At 34.6% G+C, this 22,753-nt stretch overlaps 1 protein-coding gene across 1 annotated transcript in view; it reads right to left on the reverse strand.

Moving 5' to 3' along the window:
- LOC148954942 (calcium-activated chloride channel regulator 1-like) overlaps positions 1-20,536 on the reverse strand; it is a 69,786-nt gene extending 49,250 nt beyond the window's left edge. Inside the window, exons 1-3 of the mRNA XM_089099213.1 lie at positions 19,432-20,536; positions 9,582-9,846; positions 7,693-7,828 (exon numbers count right to left, since the gene is read on the reverse strand). Coding sequence (XP_088955339.1) covers positions 7,693-7,828; positions 9,582-9,627 — 182 coding nt within the window. The 5' untranslated portion in view covers positions 9,628-9,846; positions 19,432-20,536. The remainder of the gene's footprint in view (positions 1-7,692; positions 7,829-9,581; positions 9,847-19,431) is intronic.
- Between the last annotated feature and the right edge of the window lie 2,217 nt (positions 20,537-22,753).

The following is a 22,753-nucleotide window of genomic DNA, read 5'->3' on the forward strand; positions in this document are numbered from 1 at the left end:
AAAGAATATTATGAACTTTAACATATGAGAAACCTGACCTTCCTTTTCTTTTTGTAAGAAAAAAGTCATGATTTTGAAAAAATATATAATCTTCTTCTAAAAAAAGAAAATTAAAAACTGCAAAAAAAAATTAAATAAATTTCGTCTAGTAAGAGAAAAAGGGTGGTCCGATACAGTTTTAAGCAAAACAGTGGAGAGTCTGTTCCATGCTTCCCAAATCCCTAAATCGTCTTAGGTGCACTATCCCATGAGTCAATTCTTTCAGAGCCAGCTTTATGTCGATAAGAAGTATCTACTATTAAAAGGTGTAATGGCTCTTTGACACTACACCGTACATCCTTTTACACTAGTATATCTTATGGAGCAAATTTTGTTGAAGACGTAGGCATTGCTACGTACATTCAAGATCTACTCAGAACTTTCCGTTGCGTTAGTTTATGCTACGCAACGTGAAATTTCAAAATATTCTGCGACAAAATTGAATTTCTGGAGAAGTAATAATTTTTGAAAATAAATTTGTAAAATTTTTCTAGAAAGCCTTTCACGCTCTGTCACAGCTTGAATCTCCACCTCCATTTCACGTGTTTAGCTTTGAAATAATTTGCATATGATAATTGTACTGATTTTAAACGATTAATATGAAAGTTTGTGATTTTTTTATGCTAGTCTAATGTGAAAAGACTTGCTTATGCGTAAAAGTTATACTTAACGTATCTTAGCCACTTAGTATAGAAACTCACGTACGAAATCCACTTAATAGCTCCCAATAAAAATCCAGGTACTAAAAAAAACAAAAAAAACTGGGAGAGCTTGAATAGATATGTTCAAGGATATTTACTAGTCTTGGCACGAAGAACATGATGAGTAAAAAAGATATTATTTGCACAAGCCACATACTAGGAAATAAAAACAGCCATCACTTCCTATTTTGCACCTTGTAAATTCGACTGTTTTACTTGCGTGTGTTATTATTGTAGAAAAAAATAATTTGAACGGTAATACTATACAATAAACGGATTGACACAAGCGAACCTTTTGCCTTATAACAGGTTTCGCACTTTTAAATATAATGCTCGTGTGGTAAACAAAAACTAAAGCCACCAAAAAGGGAGAATGGCAATGTAACGTAATTGTATGATAGAAGTAGAGAATTTCTAAAACACTGATTAATTTTAAAGTGGCACTTTTAGTAGCTAAAATTATGTATTTTGCAATGCTGAACACAAATCTCAAAAGATGGCTCTTTCGTTCAGAGAATACTAATGAAAATTAGTGGAAAGTCGGAATAATTCGTTGGAAGTTCACATCCTTTGGAAGAAAATATTAACAATCAGTTGTAAAAACAATTCTTTGGCAACAGTGGTAGATTTTCAAGTGGTACATTCAGCAGCTGAATTTATGTAATACACAACGCTGAACACATTTAGAAAGGTGACTCTTTCATTCGCAGAATACTAATTATCATCAGTTGTAGGAGTTAAAATTGATTCTTTAGAAGTTCACCGGAGTCTAACATTCTTCAAAAAAGAATATTAATAATTCTGCTCCAAAAATAATCTGCTCCAAAATCTGCTCCAAAAATAACTTGTTTGGGTGCTCCAAGTATTCAACTGGCAGAACCATCATAATAGCTTGAGGAGCGTTTTTCCTTGGAGCGAATATAAAACGAACTTGCAAAAATGTTATTATGTCTCAGGCAGACACGTACTCATGAATTATTTTCTGATTTTTGGAGATAGGGGGAAAAAGTCAATATCAAAGGTTTGTCCCCAGCCAAAAGACGGAAATTCAAAAGCCATAACTACTGGAAAGGTCTACCTACTTCGGCTTATATAGCAAACAAAATCATTCAGTTTTCCAAATATAAGCGCGTTAAACATTTTTTGACTTTAATCGGATTGTAATTATTTCTACAAAGCTATAGTTCAATTTTTAGATTAAAGGACGATTTCATTTTGTCAGAATCTTATACCAGAAAGCAACTCGGGCTTAACACAAAAGTACATAGTAGTCACTGTCTCGTATTTGTGCTTGAATTATAATATTTGACATGTTTAAAAACAGCAACTAAAGTTTATCAGATATTTCTTTCTTTCCTTTTGATTTTATTTTTTGTATTTTTAATTTTTTATTATTTTTTTATTTTTATTTGTTTTTTTTTCTCTCTTTTTATGGATGCGTCACTTTGTTGTGTCAATGTGTCAAGTTACTTTTGTTCTAGTTTTTCTCGTTGATAAAGGCTTCCGGATGTGAAGCCGAAATATTCAGACTTATCCTATCATTTGCATATATTTTTTTTCTTTCAACGTCCACTGTCTCATTAAAAGTTTTATCCCTTCTCAATATAATCAGGTCATTTAATTATATGGAGCGGAGGGGGTTTAGGCAGCTAAACTGAAGATATCAGTTTTTAAAACAGATTCAAGACTGGAGATACCACATTACCCCGAAACAAGGGCGGATCCAGGATTTTTTTTTCGGGGGGGGGGGTAATTTTTGACTCAGTTTTCGACTAATTTTACTGATTTTTACCTAGGTTTTACTAATTTTCGACTTATTTTTGACTCGGTAAAAAGTTTCGGGGGGGGGTTCAAACCGGGTAACCCCCCCCCCCCGCCGGATACGGCCTTGCCCCGAAATGCAATTTTTTCCCATTTTTTACCCCCCAAAAAAATCTTGCCTCAAAAATGGTGGAATCCGTGTTAGATTGACATTTTTAGATAGCAAATTCATTCATATGTATCCAACATGCACACGGGGGAGGCTAAAAGAACATGAGCCCACTCCCACCCCCTCCCAAAGAAAACATCAAACATGCACAAAAAGTGCAAAATATTGCCAGATTTGGGAGAAATTTAATCTTTTCTCACAATTTTTTCACAAATCTTCTTCCTCAGGAAAATATTTTGCAGGCACCCATCCCCACCATGAAAATATAGCGAATGATATTGGATGAATCAAAAAGGAGCAGTGGAAACTTTCCTGAGGGTGATTATATCTGATCAATGGTTGAAGAAAGCACAAGAACGGTCAATTCATAAATTGATACACAGTGCGTTTTTGAGTTAGTGACGCGCCACGCTGCAATGGCCCTTTTTGATTCAAAGACGGTAATCTGGTATCAGGCACATCGGAAAAATTGGGAGCAATCGGCTCAAACAGTATTTATCAAAATGTTTGACGAAAAGTTTTGAATTCTGATGCCAAATGCCATCGCATATTGAAACTTTTGCTCATAGATTATATTTATTAAAAAACAATAATTAAAAAGAAAAAATTATGACTGAAAGGTGGTGACAATAAATAGAGAGGTTAGAACTTTAAAAGACAAGAAACAAACAACATAAAAATGATAGCACTACCACCCACGTATCCGTGGGGATGCTTATTAACCATGTAACTCCTCGAAATTTCGACCTTTTTATGATTTTCCGGTGCTTGGGCATTATATGGGACTTTCTAAAAAGTCAAGTGTGGTTGCTGCTGTAAACCAATAAAGACCATGTACCAACGTTTATCGTCTATCTTTGGAATTTACGTAAACCATTACATCTGCCAATATAAAAGGCATACAAATAAAGAACTAAAGAGAGGTTTACACTGCTAATGAAATAAAATAAAATAGAATGAATATATAATAGTTTATAAACAAATTTGGGCCATATATTTGCAAATTGGGGGGGGGGGGGTGGGGGGTAAAGCATAGCATATTATTTAATACTTAACCTAACTTAACCTTGGTAACTCCCCCCCCCTAAACCCCAAAAAACAAAAGTTTAAATATCGTATACGCAATGAAAACCACGCTATGCATTCTATTACTCTATAGCGGTGTCTTGAATTAACTCGTCAAAAACGGGTTATTCGTGACTGGTTTCCTTGTAAAGGCCCATATAGTGCCCAAGTACCGATTTTCTCATTGTTCATTACATTTTCCAGTTACTTCCCTTAATTCTGCATTTATATCAACTATATTTACTTCACTGTAAATATTCCCTGTAATACAATATTTGCTTTCCTGTTTTATATCACACTCACTTGACTTCAACTTCTGAGTAAGTACATAACTGTTGCTGCTTTTTCAATTGTAGTCATTTACAGAGACGTAATTTGCTATAGGGCAAGGGAGAGACAACTGCTCCCCAGACCCCAATCCCCCCCCCCCCGACTGAAACTTAGTGTCTTCAAAATTCTTATCAAAACTAAGTTAAGCCTACAAAATTCAAGCATCAACAGTAACGGGTGAGTTTCATTTAGTATAACTTTGCCTTTATGGGACTATAAGGTTCATTCTTCAGTTTTCACAGTCATTTTTAATTGACTTGGGAAAATTTGCTCCACCTCCCCCCCCCAGGATTTTGACGTAATTACGCAATTATTAAAAACTGAGGGTGATTAATTCCATATCAGAACCTCAGAAAGCATGGAGATGTAGCCTACCAGTGTTAGGACCTATGTAGCAATCGTATCAACGAGCCTGTCTTAGGGGTCTCAGGTCACAAGCCTAGCTGACGTCCGACACAGCGTTCTGTGAGCGCGTTGCGAGTCCGTGCATTTCAGACGCTTAAAATTAATCAATTTACTAAGACGTTTGCCATAACAGTCCTTTTTCTATCGTGACCGACAAAGGCTTCAAGTCTGGCTGGCATTGCAGATATGGAAAAAACGAAACCCGTGAGATTTATTTGCGGTCGCCCCTTTTTAATACATAATCGCCAGCATTTTGCTGGCTGGTTTCAATTTACGCTGACATTGCTATCGGATGCTTAAAAAACGATTTGAAGCCACGCTGCATGACGTATTGAATTACCTATAAAAAGAATGTAGAAGAATTTTTTAGAATCGTAGGGGGATATTTTCTTACGGTATGAAGAGAAAAACAGATTGATTTCCGTTCTCATAAGAGAAATACGAAGAACAAACTGGCTATGACAATATAGCGACACAACGACCATTTTATATGCCCCCCCCCAATAGACTAAGAAGCTTCAGAAAAGGGGGGGGGTATGCTATCGTTATTTAGTTCTATTTATTCAACAACAAAAAACAGATGAATTATACAGAACGCTATCCAGGTTTGAACAGGGAAAAGTGGGAGCTCGGTTGCCGTATATGATCCAAAACTCAATATTTCACAGGAGCAATACAAACTCAATAAGAAAAAAATACGGACGTTTTCTCTGTATCAAAATTCTTAGTTCCATCAAGTAACCCTAAAGAGATAAAGCTGATGAAGTGTGAGGTAAAACCTTAACTAATCAAACTTGAATGTATCAGGTTGTACATAATTTTTTCAAAAAGAATGAGGCGTTTTCCGTTACATTCTTTTTTTTACAATTCTTTCAACATCGAAAATGGGTTAGGCTTTGAATAGCTTCAGAAATTTATTTCGACACTACTCCGGGGTCACTTCAAAAACATCAACTTCAAGCATACATTATTTCACAAAATCTCTCTGACGCCAAGATTTGTTTTCCATTGCACTCCCCTCTTGCTTTACAGGTAGCGCCACTATAACCTTGCAATTGACGATCCCAGCATAAAAAAACGAGATGACCGTCCCATACGGCCATGTTAAAGTATGTTCTGATTAGTTTATTTTTGTAATGTATTTAAGCCAATCACATTATTCTTTATGGTACTTATTTAGTAACCGATGAACACGCGAGAAGTGAAGTTTCGTCAATGCTAATGAAATAAAACAAAATAGGATGAAAATATAATAGTTTAGAAACAAATTTGGGTTATATATTTGCACATTAGGATGGGGGGTACAAAATAGCATATATTAAATACGTAGCCTAACCTAATCGAGGGTACCTTTTTTGCCCTTTAACCCCAAAAAACTAAAGTTTAAATATAGTTTCTGGAGTGAGAAACCCTCTGTTTTAAAGCAATTAGGCATTACCCGGTAAAATGCCTATCGGTTACTAAATAAGTACCTTCTTAATTTCTGAGGAGACAAATAGCCCAGCCTTTCTAATATCTAATTGCTCATCTTATGAGAGCTCGCACCAAATGAGTTTGTCAAAGAGAACGTACACCCTGATTGGCTCTATTGAATCAAATTATTAGCCAGTAAAAAAATCGAAAATTTTTTATTCATGGAATTTTTTACAAGTGCTCTGTTCTCTGTGGTTAAACTTTTAAAACTATAGCCATTAATTTCTTTACTACAGACAGCTTCAAGATTATAGTATCTTAGGTCCCTTGCCAAATTTGACAGTTGGTTATCTAATATTTTTCTTCACTTCTTTTTTCACAGGTTTACGACGGGTCCTTTTGATTTTCTTTCGCTTCTTCATGTAGTCATTTGCAAATATTTGACACTGAGAAATGTTCTGAGTGCAAACAACAGTAAAACATTTACATTTAACGTCTTTAATTATGCAAGAAAAACTTGTTGTTTCACTAAACTATTGAATCTTTTTTAATATAATACCCGAGTTTGTAGCTTCAGACGTAAATTAATTATCTTAATAGAATACAGTTCCATTAATTTTAAGACGCAGCAGCTACATCTGACAAATGCATGTGATCAATGTTTGACTATAAAAGGGTTAAAGGCTTGTTATTCCGCTGAATATATTTTTTATAATTGACTAAGGTTGAAGAGAATGAACAGAAATCAGACAATAGTACGGTTAACCGCGGGTACACATAGAGGAAGGGAGAGGTATATTCTCCCATCTGGGAGGCAGAAAAGAAAACATAAGAGAAAACAAAATTTTGTAACACAAAAGAGATGACTATTTTCTGAGGTGGGCAAGTGCTACAAGCGGCTTTGTTTTCATTCAGATTTAAATGGTAATGTTTCACATTTTGATATCTATATACATCATTTAATCTGTTCTTGTTCCCCAGGGGGTATTGCGTACTACTAGTCCCCATGGGGAACATCCCTATTATTATATTAGTTTTATTATATACATTAGTTTATATATTATATATATTAGTTATTATATACTTCCCCACAGAAAAGTTTAAGCTGACTCGTACTCATGGAACTTGACTAAGGTCCTGCCTTCCACATATGATTCATGTTAACCCCAAGTGAGTCTTGACATAACAAGCACTACTACTAACAACTCGTTGTAGTTCAAAGCTATCTGAGGTCAACACAGCTTGGCAACCTTCTCCGCCCCAATCTGCTAAGAATTTCATTTTTTAGCCCCCCTGAATAAGTTCCAATGTTCTTTAAATACTTTTTTTTAGGTACTTGTTAATTAAATGAAAAACTCCCAAGAATTACGCTTAGATTAGGTTAGACTGTTAGGTAGGTTAAGTTTAAGTATAGGGGGTCTGCATGCAAAAGTCCAATGCATTCTATCACCCGTCACATGTCTTTGTGGCTATGAAACCAGTTTTCTCATATCTAAGCTAAGCGTAAATGCTGAGTGTGTTTCGATTAATTAACAAGTACCTTTTTTATGACCTTCTTCCACCCTAACCCAGAATGACCTGAATTTTATTTAACCCCAGGTGGGTGGCAAAAAGGCAGGATATTTGGTACTAGATCATATCATCCTTCACCTTTAAAATGAGACATAGCCTTCTAGTCTATTTTTTTTCATTCTAGTCGTAGAAAGCATGATCGAATCATATTTTACATACAGCTTATTCTTTGATATAAAATTCATGAAAGTTGGTGTAATATTTGTGCAAAAAGATGAAAATGAATATAAGTCTTACATTCTATTGTCAATAGATTCTCGATTGCATTCTGTAGTAAGATTTTCTTGTAACGGGTAAACAGGGTCGTTTGGAAAACCATGCTGGTCGTATACACCATATCGAAGCTTCAGCCATTCTTTCACTAAAACATTTCCTGGAAAAAAAAGAAAACATTGGTGGAAGCAGGAACATACCAAGAAATCTGGTATGGGATGGGCGATGAAATCCTAAGCTTTTTTTTACAATGGAGGAATAGCTTCAGGGATATACGCTATTTATCCTAAGCTATTCTATTAAACTTTTCGAGCCAAAAAGACATATATAGTGCAATTTAGTACAATATACAACTTAAAAAAGAAGCTTCTGGGTGATATAGGCCTACTTCATTTGTCACACCTCATAGCATCAAAATTTACTTTACCACATTCGCATAGCATTGTGCTTCCTAAACTATGTAACTCGCTTCGTACCTTTAAACCTCCTAATAGCATTTACAAGCCACTACGATTTCCAACAATCTAAAGTGAGTTTCTCTTAGAAATAATCACAATAGTTAATGGCCTGTGAAATTAAAATTATTTGATAGATAGATTGTTATCCCATAGGCAAGTGGTGCTTGATTGCCATACTTAAGATGTCCTTAGCATCCTTTAGAACCACTTTATAAATAGATGGACATATGGAAATTCTATTCTTTTCCTCTCAGAACTCAACGTCTGAAAGTGATTGGCATAAAACGCCTCAAAGCCCTTGAGGGATATGGCCCGCTATTTCAAAATTAGTCTAGCACTGTTTGGTCAAACGTCAATTTCGTAAGTCACTCAACCTATCTTTGGTTAAGTTAGATACTGGCATGTATGACCTATCTATGTTTATTAATCTAAATATAAAGCTTTAAATACATCTGAAGGGCCTCTATTTTAAACATCGAAAATATGTTTGGTTATAACCATACACATGTCTGACTCTCCAGAATCTTCATAAAAGAGAGGGAGATAGTCAAAGATAAAAAAAAGTGCAGTTTTAGGGCGATAGTTTCTCAGTTTTCAGGGTAAGTTTGGTCTCTCAGACCAACCTTCGGGTGAGGGAGTCTGTGTGCGGATATGTTACCGTCATTACAAACGTATGATATTGTAGTAAAAATGTTATTTAAGGTACTATTAAGAACAAAGCAGCGGATCAACTATACAGCGCTTCATGGCTGTGGTGTCCAAAAGTACGTGGAACTCAGGCTACAGTGCTATTCCGTAAATTACCTAATCTTTATTTATTTCGACCACTGTTTCTTAGTAAGGAATGTCCAGGTGGACATGCTATGACAGTTGACCCTCCAAGAAACTGATCTGCTTTAGTTTACTCGATACAAGGAAGCTGTGGTTGTTATAACCGACAGACGGCAGACTTTACTAGCTTGCAGCTGCTTCAACTTTGTCACCAAAAAATACTAATTTTTATTAGCTACATTTTTACTTATATTTTTATCTGCTTCTTTTCTTCTTGTTAATTTCAACAGTATACCGAAAACAGCTGTTATTTGTAGAGATAATGCCATCATCCCTGCCCAAAAGAGGAGAGAGCGTACTCCTAATATAGTGCAAAAGTTAGAAAGCAAAGGTAAACCCTTGACTTCAGATGGGTTCAATTTGTCTAGATTGTAACCATCTGGCATATGGCTGTACTCTTGGTGAATAACTAGGGACAAATAGGTTTGAGCCAGGGATGGTCAGTGGTGATAATTCACGGCAATGTAGGAGGGGAAGGGTGCAAAAATTTATTCTATTTTCTCAAAGTCTAGGGCAAGCAGTTTTGTTATTTTTTTCAGTTTGTTCAATGGAAATGCTGAAAAAGACAATTTAAAAGCTACAGTTTGTTGATAAAACCGAATGTCGAAACGAAACAGAAATTACCGATATCGCTGGTGCTTTGGCCTGCGAATAATTTGAATGGTAACATCGATGTCTCTGCAGGCTTGCCACATAGCTTTGGCTGTACTGTAACAATCTGATTTATGTCTGTAATCTTGTATTTTGCATCTGCCCAGTTAGCCTCAGCCGAGGAATCGACTGTCTTCAAGCATTGCCACTTTCTTGGAATGATAATAGTAGCGCTTCGAAACGATGCTCGACTCTTGGTTCCAATATGGAGCTTCGTGGAGGCTTGGTGGAAAGATGCCTGGAATAAAATAAAATAAAAAAGGCTATTACTCACTTAAGAGTTTTGTTTTAACAGTCATTTCGAAGAAATTGTGCCAGGAGCAGGGAGGTCCTAAACCATTATAATTCAATCATTTTAATGTTTCCCTAATTGCTGTCGGACTTTCTCAAAACTGAAAGTAGATTATAAGTTCCGTTTTAATAAAAAAAAATATGTGATTATTCAACCAAAAATATTATTAATAAATAATATATCATAAAAAAGATAAATCGTAAGTTTTATTCTATTAACTACATTCCCCCTACTTTTTATCTTTATTATTATTATTATTAAATGAATTGATGAGAGATTGATTTTTTTTTTTTTTTTTTTTTTTTTTTTTTTTTTTTTTTAGTGTTTGTATGTAATTTGTGTGTGTTGTTTTTTAGTGTATGTACCCGCCCAGTCACAAGTGCTTTTTGGTATCTTTCTTGGGGCGGGTATTGGCATATTTGTTAAATGTATTTTGATGTTAAATAAAATGAACTGAACTGAACTGAACCCTACAAGGAATTTAAAGATTAATGGCCCAAAAATTTCCTTTTTGCATTATGACCCACCCCCTCACTTCGGAAATTATAACAGTGGCTCCGTGCAATGACACTTGACTCTTCGCCCGAGCGTAGAGCATTGTGGAGGGTTGGTGAAAAATCCCAGAAACAAATTTTGGTTGAATGAAAAAACTATAAAATTTTAACAACAACAAATAAAGACCTTGTTATTGGTTTCACTTTCTCAAGATGAGTTTCACCACCGTCATCACTATTGAAGTTTTTTTTTTTTTTACCGATAGCTTAGCTGAATCCAGATCCACATAATCGATTATTGACGCGTTTCAATGCATTTCAAATTTTGTATATCGGTGAATTTCTTAGGGAGTCTATTAACGAGAATTTAAGGGGGGAAAGAAGTAATTTCAATATCTAGAATGGCAAAGTTGTTTTTTTTTTAAAATAAAAATACCAACAAAAGGAACGTTCAATAAACATGCCCCCGCAAAAGGCATTTTTCAAAATCTAGGGAGAGCCAAAAATTCTAAGGGGAGGACAAAGAACCTCTCACCACCCTCCCCTCGCAATTAATACCACTGGAAGTCAATGCTCTCCACTTACATTTTTTTCAAATATCTATTTCTTCAATTCTCTCAATTGTTTTCTTTCAGGAAGCTGCTTAATTTTTCATCTAGACCTCCATACCTTCATATAAGCTTTTTGTACTCATAAGTAATTCTGCCATTGCGTCTAAGACACTGGTTTGAGAATTTTTCAGTATTTAAATGCATACACGTAAACAGCGGGGAAGGGCTATGTTTTTTTTGGGCCAGGGCCCTCTGAATTTCAAGATTATTCCTATAATCTACACCATTCTTGAGATTGGTTTTACTGTTTTTGTTTATTTTTCGAATCTACCCTTTTTTTATTTTGTGTAAAATGTAGGCAAACAAAATCAAGTGAACGAAAGATATTAATAAATGACGGAGCAGCAAATTTATTGAAAAGAAAGCTGAAGATATCAAATTGAAGTTGTTAATATATCAATGAAGTTTTTAATATGAAGTTGCTAAGATATAATGAAGTTGTAAAATTTAAGTCATTTGTTGAAAAGAAAACTGACGATATTAAGTTGAAGTTGTTAATATATCAAAGTCCTTAAATGGTTAAAGGAGTGTTGTAATCATGGGAAGGCCTACCCCTAAACATAAGAAATTACACAAAAACATGAACTTTTTCGTAAAATAATGGCTAAAAAAAACCTAATCCGTTGTAAATAAAACAAAATGAATTTTTGATTTTTTTTTCGGAATTAAGTAGATAGCAGTTAAACTTATATAACCTACAACCAAAAACGCACGTGACGCTATATTTTATATATATACATATATATATATATATATATATATATATATATATATATATATATATATATATATATATATATATATATATATATATATATATATATAATCCTGGATACACATCTGATGAGACCCCTACATTCAAGCTAATTCAATGTATTTTTGGTTTTATAATAAAGGACATATAAGCGTGCAACAAAATGAACTTTTTAAATTTAGATTTTGACGATAAGAAATGCTAAGCTAAAATTCAACAGCTTGTTAAACATAAAAATAATTTTGTATTCTTAAATTCTTACACATTATTTTGATTACCAAAAACCTTATTATTCAATGTTGACTTTCAAAGAGAAAGTATCTCAACCAATGGGACAATTCTCCACATTTATAAGCGCTAAGTCTATACCATGCTTCGGGGTGGCCCAATAGGGTATCCCACAGAGTTATTATACATAGGGTTAGATAGTTTTTATCTTCTTAACAATGAACATAAAATTGGAATTTGAACCGGAACTTATTGCTGGTGAGGAATGACCTGGTAAGTAATGATGTTAGTGAGTGAATAACGGTTTTTTTTATTGGACTAATTATGTTCTAGATATGTGGTAAAGTTTTATATTTAATGAACTCTTACAAAAATTAGAATTACATGTAAGCTTAGCTGTTCAATGAACGTGTTATTGTTTTTGTCAATGGGTCGAATGTTCAACTAGCATAAATGTTTTTTTCCTATTTTGAAATCGTTTCGCATTTCTTTATTTTATACTTCTATTTTTTGAGCTACGTTTCTGTAGCACGGGAGAAAGGGGGCCATACTGTAATAAATGTATTATTTTTTTTTTCCTTTAGAGCAGGGCACTTCGTATCGAAGAAGTTGTCATAAAACTTCGAAAAGGGCTCATTCAATTGGAAATTGGGGTGGCTTGTGCCCTTTTTAATAGTCAAAAGTGATTGGAAGGCAACTAACACCCCTTCCACGCCCACCATTTCCAGAAACACATCCAATCAAAATTTTGAAATAGCCATTTTGTTCAGCGTAATTGATTTCTATATAATAAATTATTTTTTTGAGGAGGACACTCCCCCCACAGCCTTCAGGGCAAGGGTTTTAAGTTATGCCCTGGGGGCACATACGGTTTTTATAGAAGGTGTTGTCGTAGAAACTTCAAAAAAGGCTCATTCGATTAGAAATTCAAAGACCTAGTATCCTTTTTAATAGTCGAAAGCGATGGAGGGCAACTCGCCCCCCCATGCCCATCATTCCCCCAAACACATCCAATCAAAATGTTGAGATATCCATTTTATTCAGCGTTGTTGATTTCCAGATAGAAAATATGTTTTTGTGGAGGACACTCCCCCACAACCCTCGGGGAAAGGGATTTGAGTTATGCCCTGAGGGTATATAAGAACGATGTTGGCACAATGTATTATTTATTATTTTTTTTCTTTAGAGCAGGGCACTTCGTATCGAAGAAGTTGTTGTAGAAACTTCGAAAAGGGCTCATTCAATTGGAAATTGGAGTGGTTTGTGCCCTTTTTAATAGTCGAAAGTGATTGGAAGGCAACTAACACCCCTGCCACGCCCACCATTTCCCGAAACACATCCAATCAAAACTTTGAGATAGCCATTTTGCTCAGCCTAGTTGATTTCCAGATAGAAATTATTTTTTTTATGATGACACTCCCCCACAGCCTTCAGGGCAAGGGTTGTAAGTTATGCCCTTGGGGCATATAAGGTGTGTATAAAAGGCGTTGTCGTAGAAACTTCAAAAAAGGCTCATTCGATTTGAAATTCAAAGAGCTAGTGCCCTTTTTAACAGTCGAAAGTGATTGGAGGGTAACTAGCCCCCTCCCCACGACTGTCATTACCCCAAACACATCCAATCAGAATGTTGAGATAGCCATTTTATTCAACGTAGTTTTAAGTTCTGTAAATTACATAATTTGCACTTTACTGAAAAAATACAAATGGAATGTGTATTGTCAGTTTAATATACATATACTGATATTTGTTAATCAAAATGTTAATATTATTTTATTTATTAAAGTTATAAAAGTAAAAACATTTATATTTTTTCAGTAAAGTGCATATTATGTCCCTTGGGAGGGCAAAGGGGTTTTGAGCCCAACTTATGTTAATTTCTGCTCCATTATTAGTTTTACTCGGTTATTTATTGTAATTTCTATCTGTTATTGGTTTCGTTTATTTGTTGATGTTCATTTGTGGCAATTTTATGATTAGAAGATTATCTTACTTTATTTTTGCTCATTTTTGGTTTAAATTAGTTCTTTACTTTTCTTTGAAAAAATTATTTTGTGGAAAGTTTGTTTAGTTAATTTCATAAAACACTTAGAACTACTGTTTAAATTATCACAATCGTCACAGTGCAGACTATTCAAAAACTAAAAGCGTAGAATAGAGAAAGGGACTCAAGCTCTGCTGATGATCTTGTGCTGATCAGCAGCATTGCTTGTGCTAAAAATCGACGCTAGTGGCCTTCTAGAAGGACCTTGTTAATTTAGTTCCTAAATTTATTAATCGCTTTAGAAATTCCATTTTGTTGCTACTATGTTGACTTTTCAATAACGTAACATAAACTTTACGCAGTTATATTTAGAGTATGTGTCTACTTGGCATAGACTACGGTGCACATAAAATATAGGCTACTCTGAGTTCATGACACAATGTAAGTTTTAAGTTATGCTAGTGCGAAATATTTTTTGTGAAGTGTGAAAGCACAATTATATCTAATGGATAGAATATTTTCAATGATTATTTGTGTAGGCGGAAAAAGTATTGTACCTTTCCTCTTTCAGCTAATTCATGAACAAAGGCACTCATAAAAGCTATGCCATTTACTTTTAAGATCTCAGGGTATCAAAATCATCATCTTGCTAATATGTTTTAATTGGAAAATAAATCAGGCAGAAAAGTGCTGATTCGAAAGTGGATGAAAATATGGTATATTTAGGATCTACCACTATGTAAAGAACTGCAAGAAGCAGAGTGAAATTTAAGCTTTAAACATTAAGCCTAGGGAGGGTGTAAGGAGAGGGCCTTTGAATTTATTGGGATGGAGGAGGAGCGTGCGTAGCTGCATTGGCCTCAGGTGGCTTGGTGCTTCGGTGAGTTGTTAGTAGTAATATTAAGCCTTGCCACACCCCCCAACTGTGTGGATAATTGAGAGTTTTCTGCAATTTTTTTTAAAATCATATGGTGATCCAGGAACGCGTGCAGGAGCCTTTTGTGGGGGCACATATGCTCTAGGAGGGCCAAGTAAATAAAACGCAAAATCTCACAAAATATACAAACAAACATAAGGACGTAAGGAAGAATCTGGAGAGTTGGTGTTGTAAATGTCTCCACTTTGTACAAAGTTGGAAGGACTAGCTTCCTTCACTCCCTTCTCCCGAATTGGGTAGTTGGCTCAGATACACCTCCTTCATAGGAACTGAAAGAGGGCAAGAGCCGCTGCTCCCTTAATTAGGGTCCCTAAACCTCCGGCATGACCCTAATGTCAAACCTTCCTTAAAATATTAGCTCTTCTAAATTATAGGACAGATGGAGGTGATGAGTATTCTTACATTCTCCTTATCTACAAGAAATTTAACTTGATAAGTGAAATATGCCATGGCTTTTAATTAACCTAATTGTAAACCACGAGTAGAAATACATTAGAGGGGAGGTATTCACTCAGAACATCGGCAATCATTTAAGTTTTCGTTGGAAGGCGGGCTATCTTGGCAAAGCCTTAGACAAGTAATAATGTAAGATTAACTGTTTGCAAATACTAAACTAGATGCTTGGAATAAACAAAATTGCTCATTAATTTGTTATTCTGACGTGTATGGATCTGTATTTTTGATGTTCAAGCACCAAGGTCATCAAAATTAAAACGTTTTTAACTCTCTGGACTCCTTTTAAGCAAGAACGATAATTCACAAAAACCTAGAGAAGGGGGAAGGGTGAAACGTGTTTCAAAATTAAGGTGGGACAATTCTGCTCTTTTCTCGATTTTGTTCAATGAAAATTAAAAAAATGTGTTTTTAATGAAAATACCAAGTAAGATAATTTTCAAAATATAGGCAGGAATCTGCCCTCCTACAGGGCAGCTGGTCTTAGGCTGATTCATAAATATAAAGAGGGGTTTCTAAGGGTTTTCCGTGGTTATTTTGATATTTTAAGGTTTTAAGGGCAGCACCACGTTTTTGTCAGTGTTGCCCTACTGAACAATAAAAATGAATGGGCAAAACAGCTGGCTAAACTTGACAACACATTTTGTCAAAAAATTCAAACATTTAACAATTTTTTTCATTCCTAAGGCAATAAACCTTCAAAGGAAGCTACTCCTTTTTAAGCTGGTTGGTGCCATGACTGTGTATTTAGCTTATTTTTGTTTATTCTTCACCTGTTTTTTTTTCTTGTTTTATTCTGGCGCCCACTATTACCAAAAAATGCATAAGTACACGTTGAGTAATTCTCAGTTAAAAACTAAATTCCCAGTTTTTAATAGTTTCTTAAGATATAAATGGCTGTGCAAGTTTCCACTTAAGCAAATAGGACAATCAAATTTAATTTTCACTCTTTTTGGTATTTCAATGTGGTTAATTCAGGTTTTAATCTGGTTGTCAAAAATAGTTTTAATTTTTGATTGGTCCAAAACAGGAGTCGATAAATAATTTTTTTTCTTACTGTGTTGGAATAATTAAATGAAAACCCTTATAAGGGAGAGGTAGCATTATATTGTCGTCCGAAGGTGAGCTAGCAAGCAAAAGTTCAATCATGCAGCAATGTAAAATTAACTATTTGCAAACACTGAACTGGAGGCTTGGAATAAACAACATTGATCATTAATTTGTCATGCTTACAGGTACGGATCTGTATTTCTGTTGTTGATGAATATAACAGATTTGGATACAGTGGCGGATCCAGGATTTTTGTTGGGGGGCGCAAAATAGGTTGATCCGATAAACTTGCATTAGGAGCAAGTTTAATTAACACAAGCTTGCGTTAATTAAGTAAATTGCACTACTTTAGACAATGTTAGGGGGCGTGCCCCCTCGCACTTCCCCTGGATCCGCAATTTTTTGGATATAAAATACAACTTAGCTAAATGTCGATTTGAAATTTGAATTTAAAAATAAATACTGCGGTTTTTTTTATGAAATTAAAGAAATTTTAATTAAAGCCTGTTGAAGGCGAAGGAGGTGGAAAAGGGACTCAAAAATCCTGCAACAACATTGAAGCCGTTGTATCGTGTGGCTTGAACCATTTTTTGCTTGACAAATTTATAATTTAATAGACTGTGTTTGGATCAGATGCTTGTCACAGGCCGTAAAATAATTGTTAGCGGCCACAAAATATATAGCTGAACTGAATAGCTCGGTTAGGTTCTCAATCTAAAAAAAATGATTCTGTTCAGCTTCTAAATTACTAAGTTTAGTTCACTTCAACTTCTTGGTATGACTTGGGCTCGATATTAAGAGTCGAAAATTCGTTTTCGAATAAGACCCTAAATAGTTAGGCATAGTTAAAAATATTGAATGAATGAAAGTGATATTCGTATACGAATAAATGGAAGTAATTTTAGTGCTTGTTAATTATCCAGAACATACTCAAGAAGTTTGCTTTGTTTGATTTGAGTAAACCAATTTTTCTCTCGCATTCGGTTATAATTACCTTATTTTTTCGTGAAATAAAGTACGATGCAGGCATATTTTCATTAAATATTCAATATATAGAGGTGGTTAGGTTTGGTGTTTAATGTATTGCTTTCTGGGTGGCCTGCTATCCATAATTCCTTGTTGTAGTTTCCATAATTTTGTTACTAAAGTGTTATATTTCCATCATATTGTGGTATATTTAATTATGATTAACCTAACTTCACTTCTTGGGTTTGTTCTGCATAATCAACAAGTACCTTATTTTTCTACATTTTGAGGAGTTTCCTCTGAGTTTGAATGCCTGAGTTTTTCTCTGGTTTGAATGCCTCATTAAAACTGCAGATACCTTCCATTTGTTATGTATCTTAGAATATGTATATAGGCTATATATATCTTCGAATTGATATATAGTATTTTTGCTGATTCACTTATCTTTTTATATTTGACTTATTGTAGAATCTTCAAAGCTTCAAAATAAAAAAGAATGTTACTACAAATTAACAAGTTTTATAACTTTATAAAGTGCAAATTAATAAGTTTTATAACTTTACAAAGTGCAAATTAATAAGTTTTATAACTTTATAAAGTACAAATTAATAAGTTTTATAACTTTACAAAGTGCAAATTAATAAGTCTTATAACTTTATAAAGTACAAACTAATGAGTTTTATAAATACTCCCCCCTAGGATTTGGATAGAATGGCTGATGATATCTCCCAGCGGTGAAGTCACCTTTACCCCAAAATTAGATACGTTCCCTGAAGATTCTTCTGTCTTAGGCTTTTTTGTAGTAAATTTTTCGTTATTCATATTATTGACTTATGAACAAAGTAAACATACCACTCGATGTCTATTTTTAAGTTCTTTCCAAATATAATAATAATTATTGTCGTAAATGAATTTTATTCCCACCCCTATATACACCAATTCAGGGTATATATTTGCAAATTAGGGGGGGGGGTAAATTTTGTTTCTGATGTAAATGAAAGGTAAGTTTAAACTTTCCAACCACCCCCCGCCTAATGTGCAAATATATACCTTGAATTGGTATATATATGGGTGGGGGTAAAATTCATTCCCGACAAAAATGATTATTATATTTGTAAAGAGCATAAAAAAAGGAATCGAGTGGTATGTTTAATTTATTCATAAGTCAATTATATGAACAACAAAAAATTTACCTTTTTTGTATCTTCATTAACAAAAATTGAAAAAAATACTTCTTTTCTCCTACATTTTCTTTGAACAGTCAATATTGAGATCTGTTTGAAAATAAAAAAATATTAGAAGATAAGCCAAAGGTGACGCGGCTCCTAGTCTGCCCCCCCCCAGGTCTCATTTTTATGATTTTTCTATAATTTCTCATCTTTTCCGTATAATTCGATTTTTCAAAATTCTACCCGCGTCCGCAAGCACACATTTATATTACAAAATTACTCGATTTGATAGATATCCGATTTTAAAATATGACAGCCTGTGTAGCATTAGGCTATAAGCGAATGTGACACATTATGTTTCTTTTTTCTAGGGGATAGCTAGATACAAATTTGATGAAAATTCAAGCTTTTAAAATCATAACTTTGCACCCTTTTCCAGAAAGAAGTTTGAACTCTCATTCCCTCCCCCCAGAACCCTGAAAATCTATAGTTTAGGTCCATGCGGGAAACTGATCATTAAAATTGAGATCAATGGAGTAGCCGTGTTTTTCTTTAATCGTTAGTATATCGGAGGGTATATTGCGGTCGTTGTGAATATTGGTTTATCTTTAGAGTAGGTTGCTGCTAACAAATCAAAGTACAAAAAAAAGCAAATTCACTATTTTTCACTTAAGAGGGAACTAATTTTGTGCTATTGTAGTCTTTAAAAGGAATGTAATCTGAATTGCACTTTAAGGAGTAAGAGCAAAAATTTTCTGGGGAGGATGGGAGTAAAGTGGTTCATATAACTTTCACCTTGTTCGTTAGGATCTTAAAAACTTTAAACCCTTTTCAAGGCCATAGTACATTGAAGCCCCCATCCTAAATGAAATCCCCAGTCTTTCTTACCTCTAATTTTTGAAAGAATTCTGTGCAATTTGAGGGTTCTTTGATTCTTTCGCTGATTCCAACAACAATGCTCTCATATCCTCCATTAATGAAAAGTTAAGCTCCATGCATACACTACAGAAGTTAGAAAAATGAAAAGGTTTATCCACATTATGTTCAAGCTTGAATTATGCAAAACAAAGAACTATTCCGAAGATTCACTAGTTGCACCCAAATTTTTTAGTTCAATTGAAATTCATCAAAAATCGAACAAATCTAGTTCACAATTTAAATAACTTATAGCTAATATATATAACTTATAGCAGTGTCAATGATTCCGCTTCTCTTTACAGGCCACTTTGACCTGAGCTCTTTGCCATCAAGAAAAACACTGTTTCAGAAGCGGATGGCAGTGGACTGTTACAGAGATTACCACTCGCGTGCCGGAGGAACGGCGAAGACATAATGGCCAACAAGCGAGTGTAGGGTTAGTAATTTCGAATCTGAGGATTTAAAAAAGGATGTGGCATTACGGGCCCAATTAAATGCCTTTTGAAATTGAAGCGTGTTTGTTTGAAAAATAATTGGATTGTTCTTGATTTTTACGTCATGCAGATGGTGTACGGGAAGTAACATACAGTATATACACAGAATTGTTATCAGTGTATAGCTCATATTAAGCTTGTGAAAAACAGCCTGCATATCTTAGATTCATGAAAAAGTAAAGAAACAGATCCGTCATTTGAGGATAAGGCACTCACCCTTTCTCTATGCCTCGCAAATTCCTGAAACAAGTGACAAAGGTGGGGATTTTCCTGAAAAAGGAAGATGGTCATGCCAAATTAACGGCCCCCCCCCAGGAAAAAAGAATTTAAAAGGTTATTTATGCAAGGATAATAGTTTTTTGTGTGTTCAAAGAAGGCAAGATAGTGATTTGATAATGACAAACGCAAAAAAGGAAACAAAAAATAACACTTATCTGCTAGCCAGTACACACTTGAGAATTTGGATCATTAGAATCAGACGATAACCAGTTTATTGCTGTTTATATACGGATACGATTAGTTTCGGCTCAGTGGAAATATATTTTAATAAATATTTAGTTCGTATTTTGGTTAGGTTATGTTACATTTTGCACGCAGTCCTGCAATACTTAACCCCCAGCCCCCCACCTAATGTACAAATACACAGCCCAAATTACATATATCCTATCTATCTCCAAAACGTCTTAGTTGTTTCAACCCCGTACCTGTAGATCTAAATTCTCGAGTGTGTAATGGCTCACAGATAAGTACCCAAAAAACAAAAACACAGCACACAATTTTGATTCCAAATTAGGGTACTGTTCTATTAGCTGGAAGACAGGCGAGAAGTGAAGTTTGGTTAATGCTATTGAAATAAAACAAAATAGGATGAAAATATAAAAGTATAAAAACCAATTTCATCTATATATTTGCACATTAGGGGGGTGGGGGTAAAGCATAGCATATATTAAATACGTAACCTATCCTAGGTACTTTATTTCCCCATAACCCCCCCCCCCAAATAAAGTTTAAATATTGTAAACGGAGAGATAGACCACAGTTTGCAATGCTCGGCCTGAATTCTCCATTGAAATAACCTGTTTGACTAGTTTCTTTTATCATCTTCGCTATATGAAATGTCGCTTGTCTTCCAGCTAATAGAAGAGTATCCAAATTAGCTCTCCAAAAATTAGCCATACCTACCCCCTCCTCCGCCACACTTCTTGATACAGACAACTCTCCACCCACAGTTGGCCTCAGGCGGCTGGGTGCTTGAGTGTGAAATTGTTACTATTATTATTGTTAGTATTTGTAATATTCCTAATTACATTATGTTTTGCTTCAATTATAATGCTTAAAAGGGAATTGAAGAGGTACATTATGTTCATAGCTTTTTCTTGTTTTTTTTTTTGGAATGAGTTTGTGAGACATTGATTGCTGTTTTTTTTAAAGTTTGTTTGTCTTAATTAATATATTTTTTTTAATTTCTTCGGCATCAGCTAATAAGTATTTGAGTGGTTAAATATAGGCGACTTCCCTGTTGCAAGTGCTCTTTCAGTTCCTCTTCAGAATTATTGACAGTTCAGTTAATGTTGTACTTAGTTGGTAGCTAAATTGATTCAAATTAAGGGAAGAATGTTTTTTTGTTTTTTTAACTTTTAAACTTCGAGTATTACATTTAGAAAGCAGAATTGTTTATGTTATATTTATTCAAAACACATTGCAGTCAGATTCTCAGGTTTACAGTTAGCAGCCTTAAAACCCGATCTGCTCTAAGAGTCAATTATCTTTAACTATAATTAATTATATTTTATTATCATCATCCAAAAGTGACTATAAACTACAGATGCAACATAATCAAACAGTTCGTGGTAACGAACTGTAAGTAAGGAGTGACCCGTCTCAATAGTAACCGAAACTCTACAAAACGGAATTTTGATACATAAAAGAATCATATTTTTATGCTGATTTCAAATATATAAGTTTCATCAAGTTTAGTCTTACCCATCAAAAGTTACGAGCCTGGAAAAATTTGTCTTATTTTGGAAAAAGAGGAAAAAATCCCCTAAAAGTCATAGAACTCTAATGAAAATCACACCATCAGATTCAGCTTATCAGAAAACCCTACTAAAGAGGTTTCAAGCTCCTATCTGCAAAAATGTGGAATTTTGTATTTTTTGTCAGAAGAAAGATCACGGATACGTGTTTATTTGTTTGTTTGTTTTTCTTTTATTTTTTTTTCCAGGGGTGTTCGTATCGACCCAGTGGTCCTGGAATATCGCAAGAGGGCTCATTCAAACTGAAATTAAAAGCTCTAGTGCCCTTTTTTAAGTGATCAAAAAAATGGAGGGCAACTAAGCCCCCTCCCATGGTCATTTTTTTCCCAGTCACCCGATAAAAATTTTTAGATAGCCATTTTGTTCAGCATGGTCGAAAAATACAATAACTATGTCTTTGAGGATCACTTAATCCCCCACAGTCCCCGGGGGAAAGTCTGTAAGTTATGAACTTTGCCCAATGTCTACATATAGGCTAGTATTGGTTATTCGAAAGTATACAGAAGTTTTCAGGGGGATTTTTTCTGGTAGTTGGGGGGGGGGGCGGGAGGCTACGTGGGAGAATTTTTCCACGAAGGAAGTTTTCATGGGGGAAGGGACATTGCTATGAATGGGACACCGGATTTCCCATCATTATTAAAAAAAACGATCAGAAATGAAATAAAAAAAGCAATTTTTTCAACTGAAAGTAAGGAGCAGCATCAAAACTTAAAACTGGCAGAAATTATTACGTGTATGGTTGGGTTCGCCCCTAGTCATTAC

This window comes from Artemia sp. Qi Xiang Cuo, chromosome 2 (assembly GCF_049724085.1).
Source record: "Artemia sp. Qi Xiang Cuo chromosome 2, ASM4972408v1, whole genome shotgun sequence".
Taxonomy (NCBI): Eukaryota; Metazoa; Arthropoda; class Branchiopoda; order Anostraca; family Artemiidae; genus Artemia; species Artemia sp. Qi Xiang Cuo.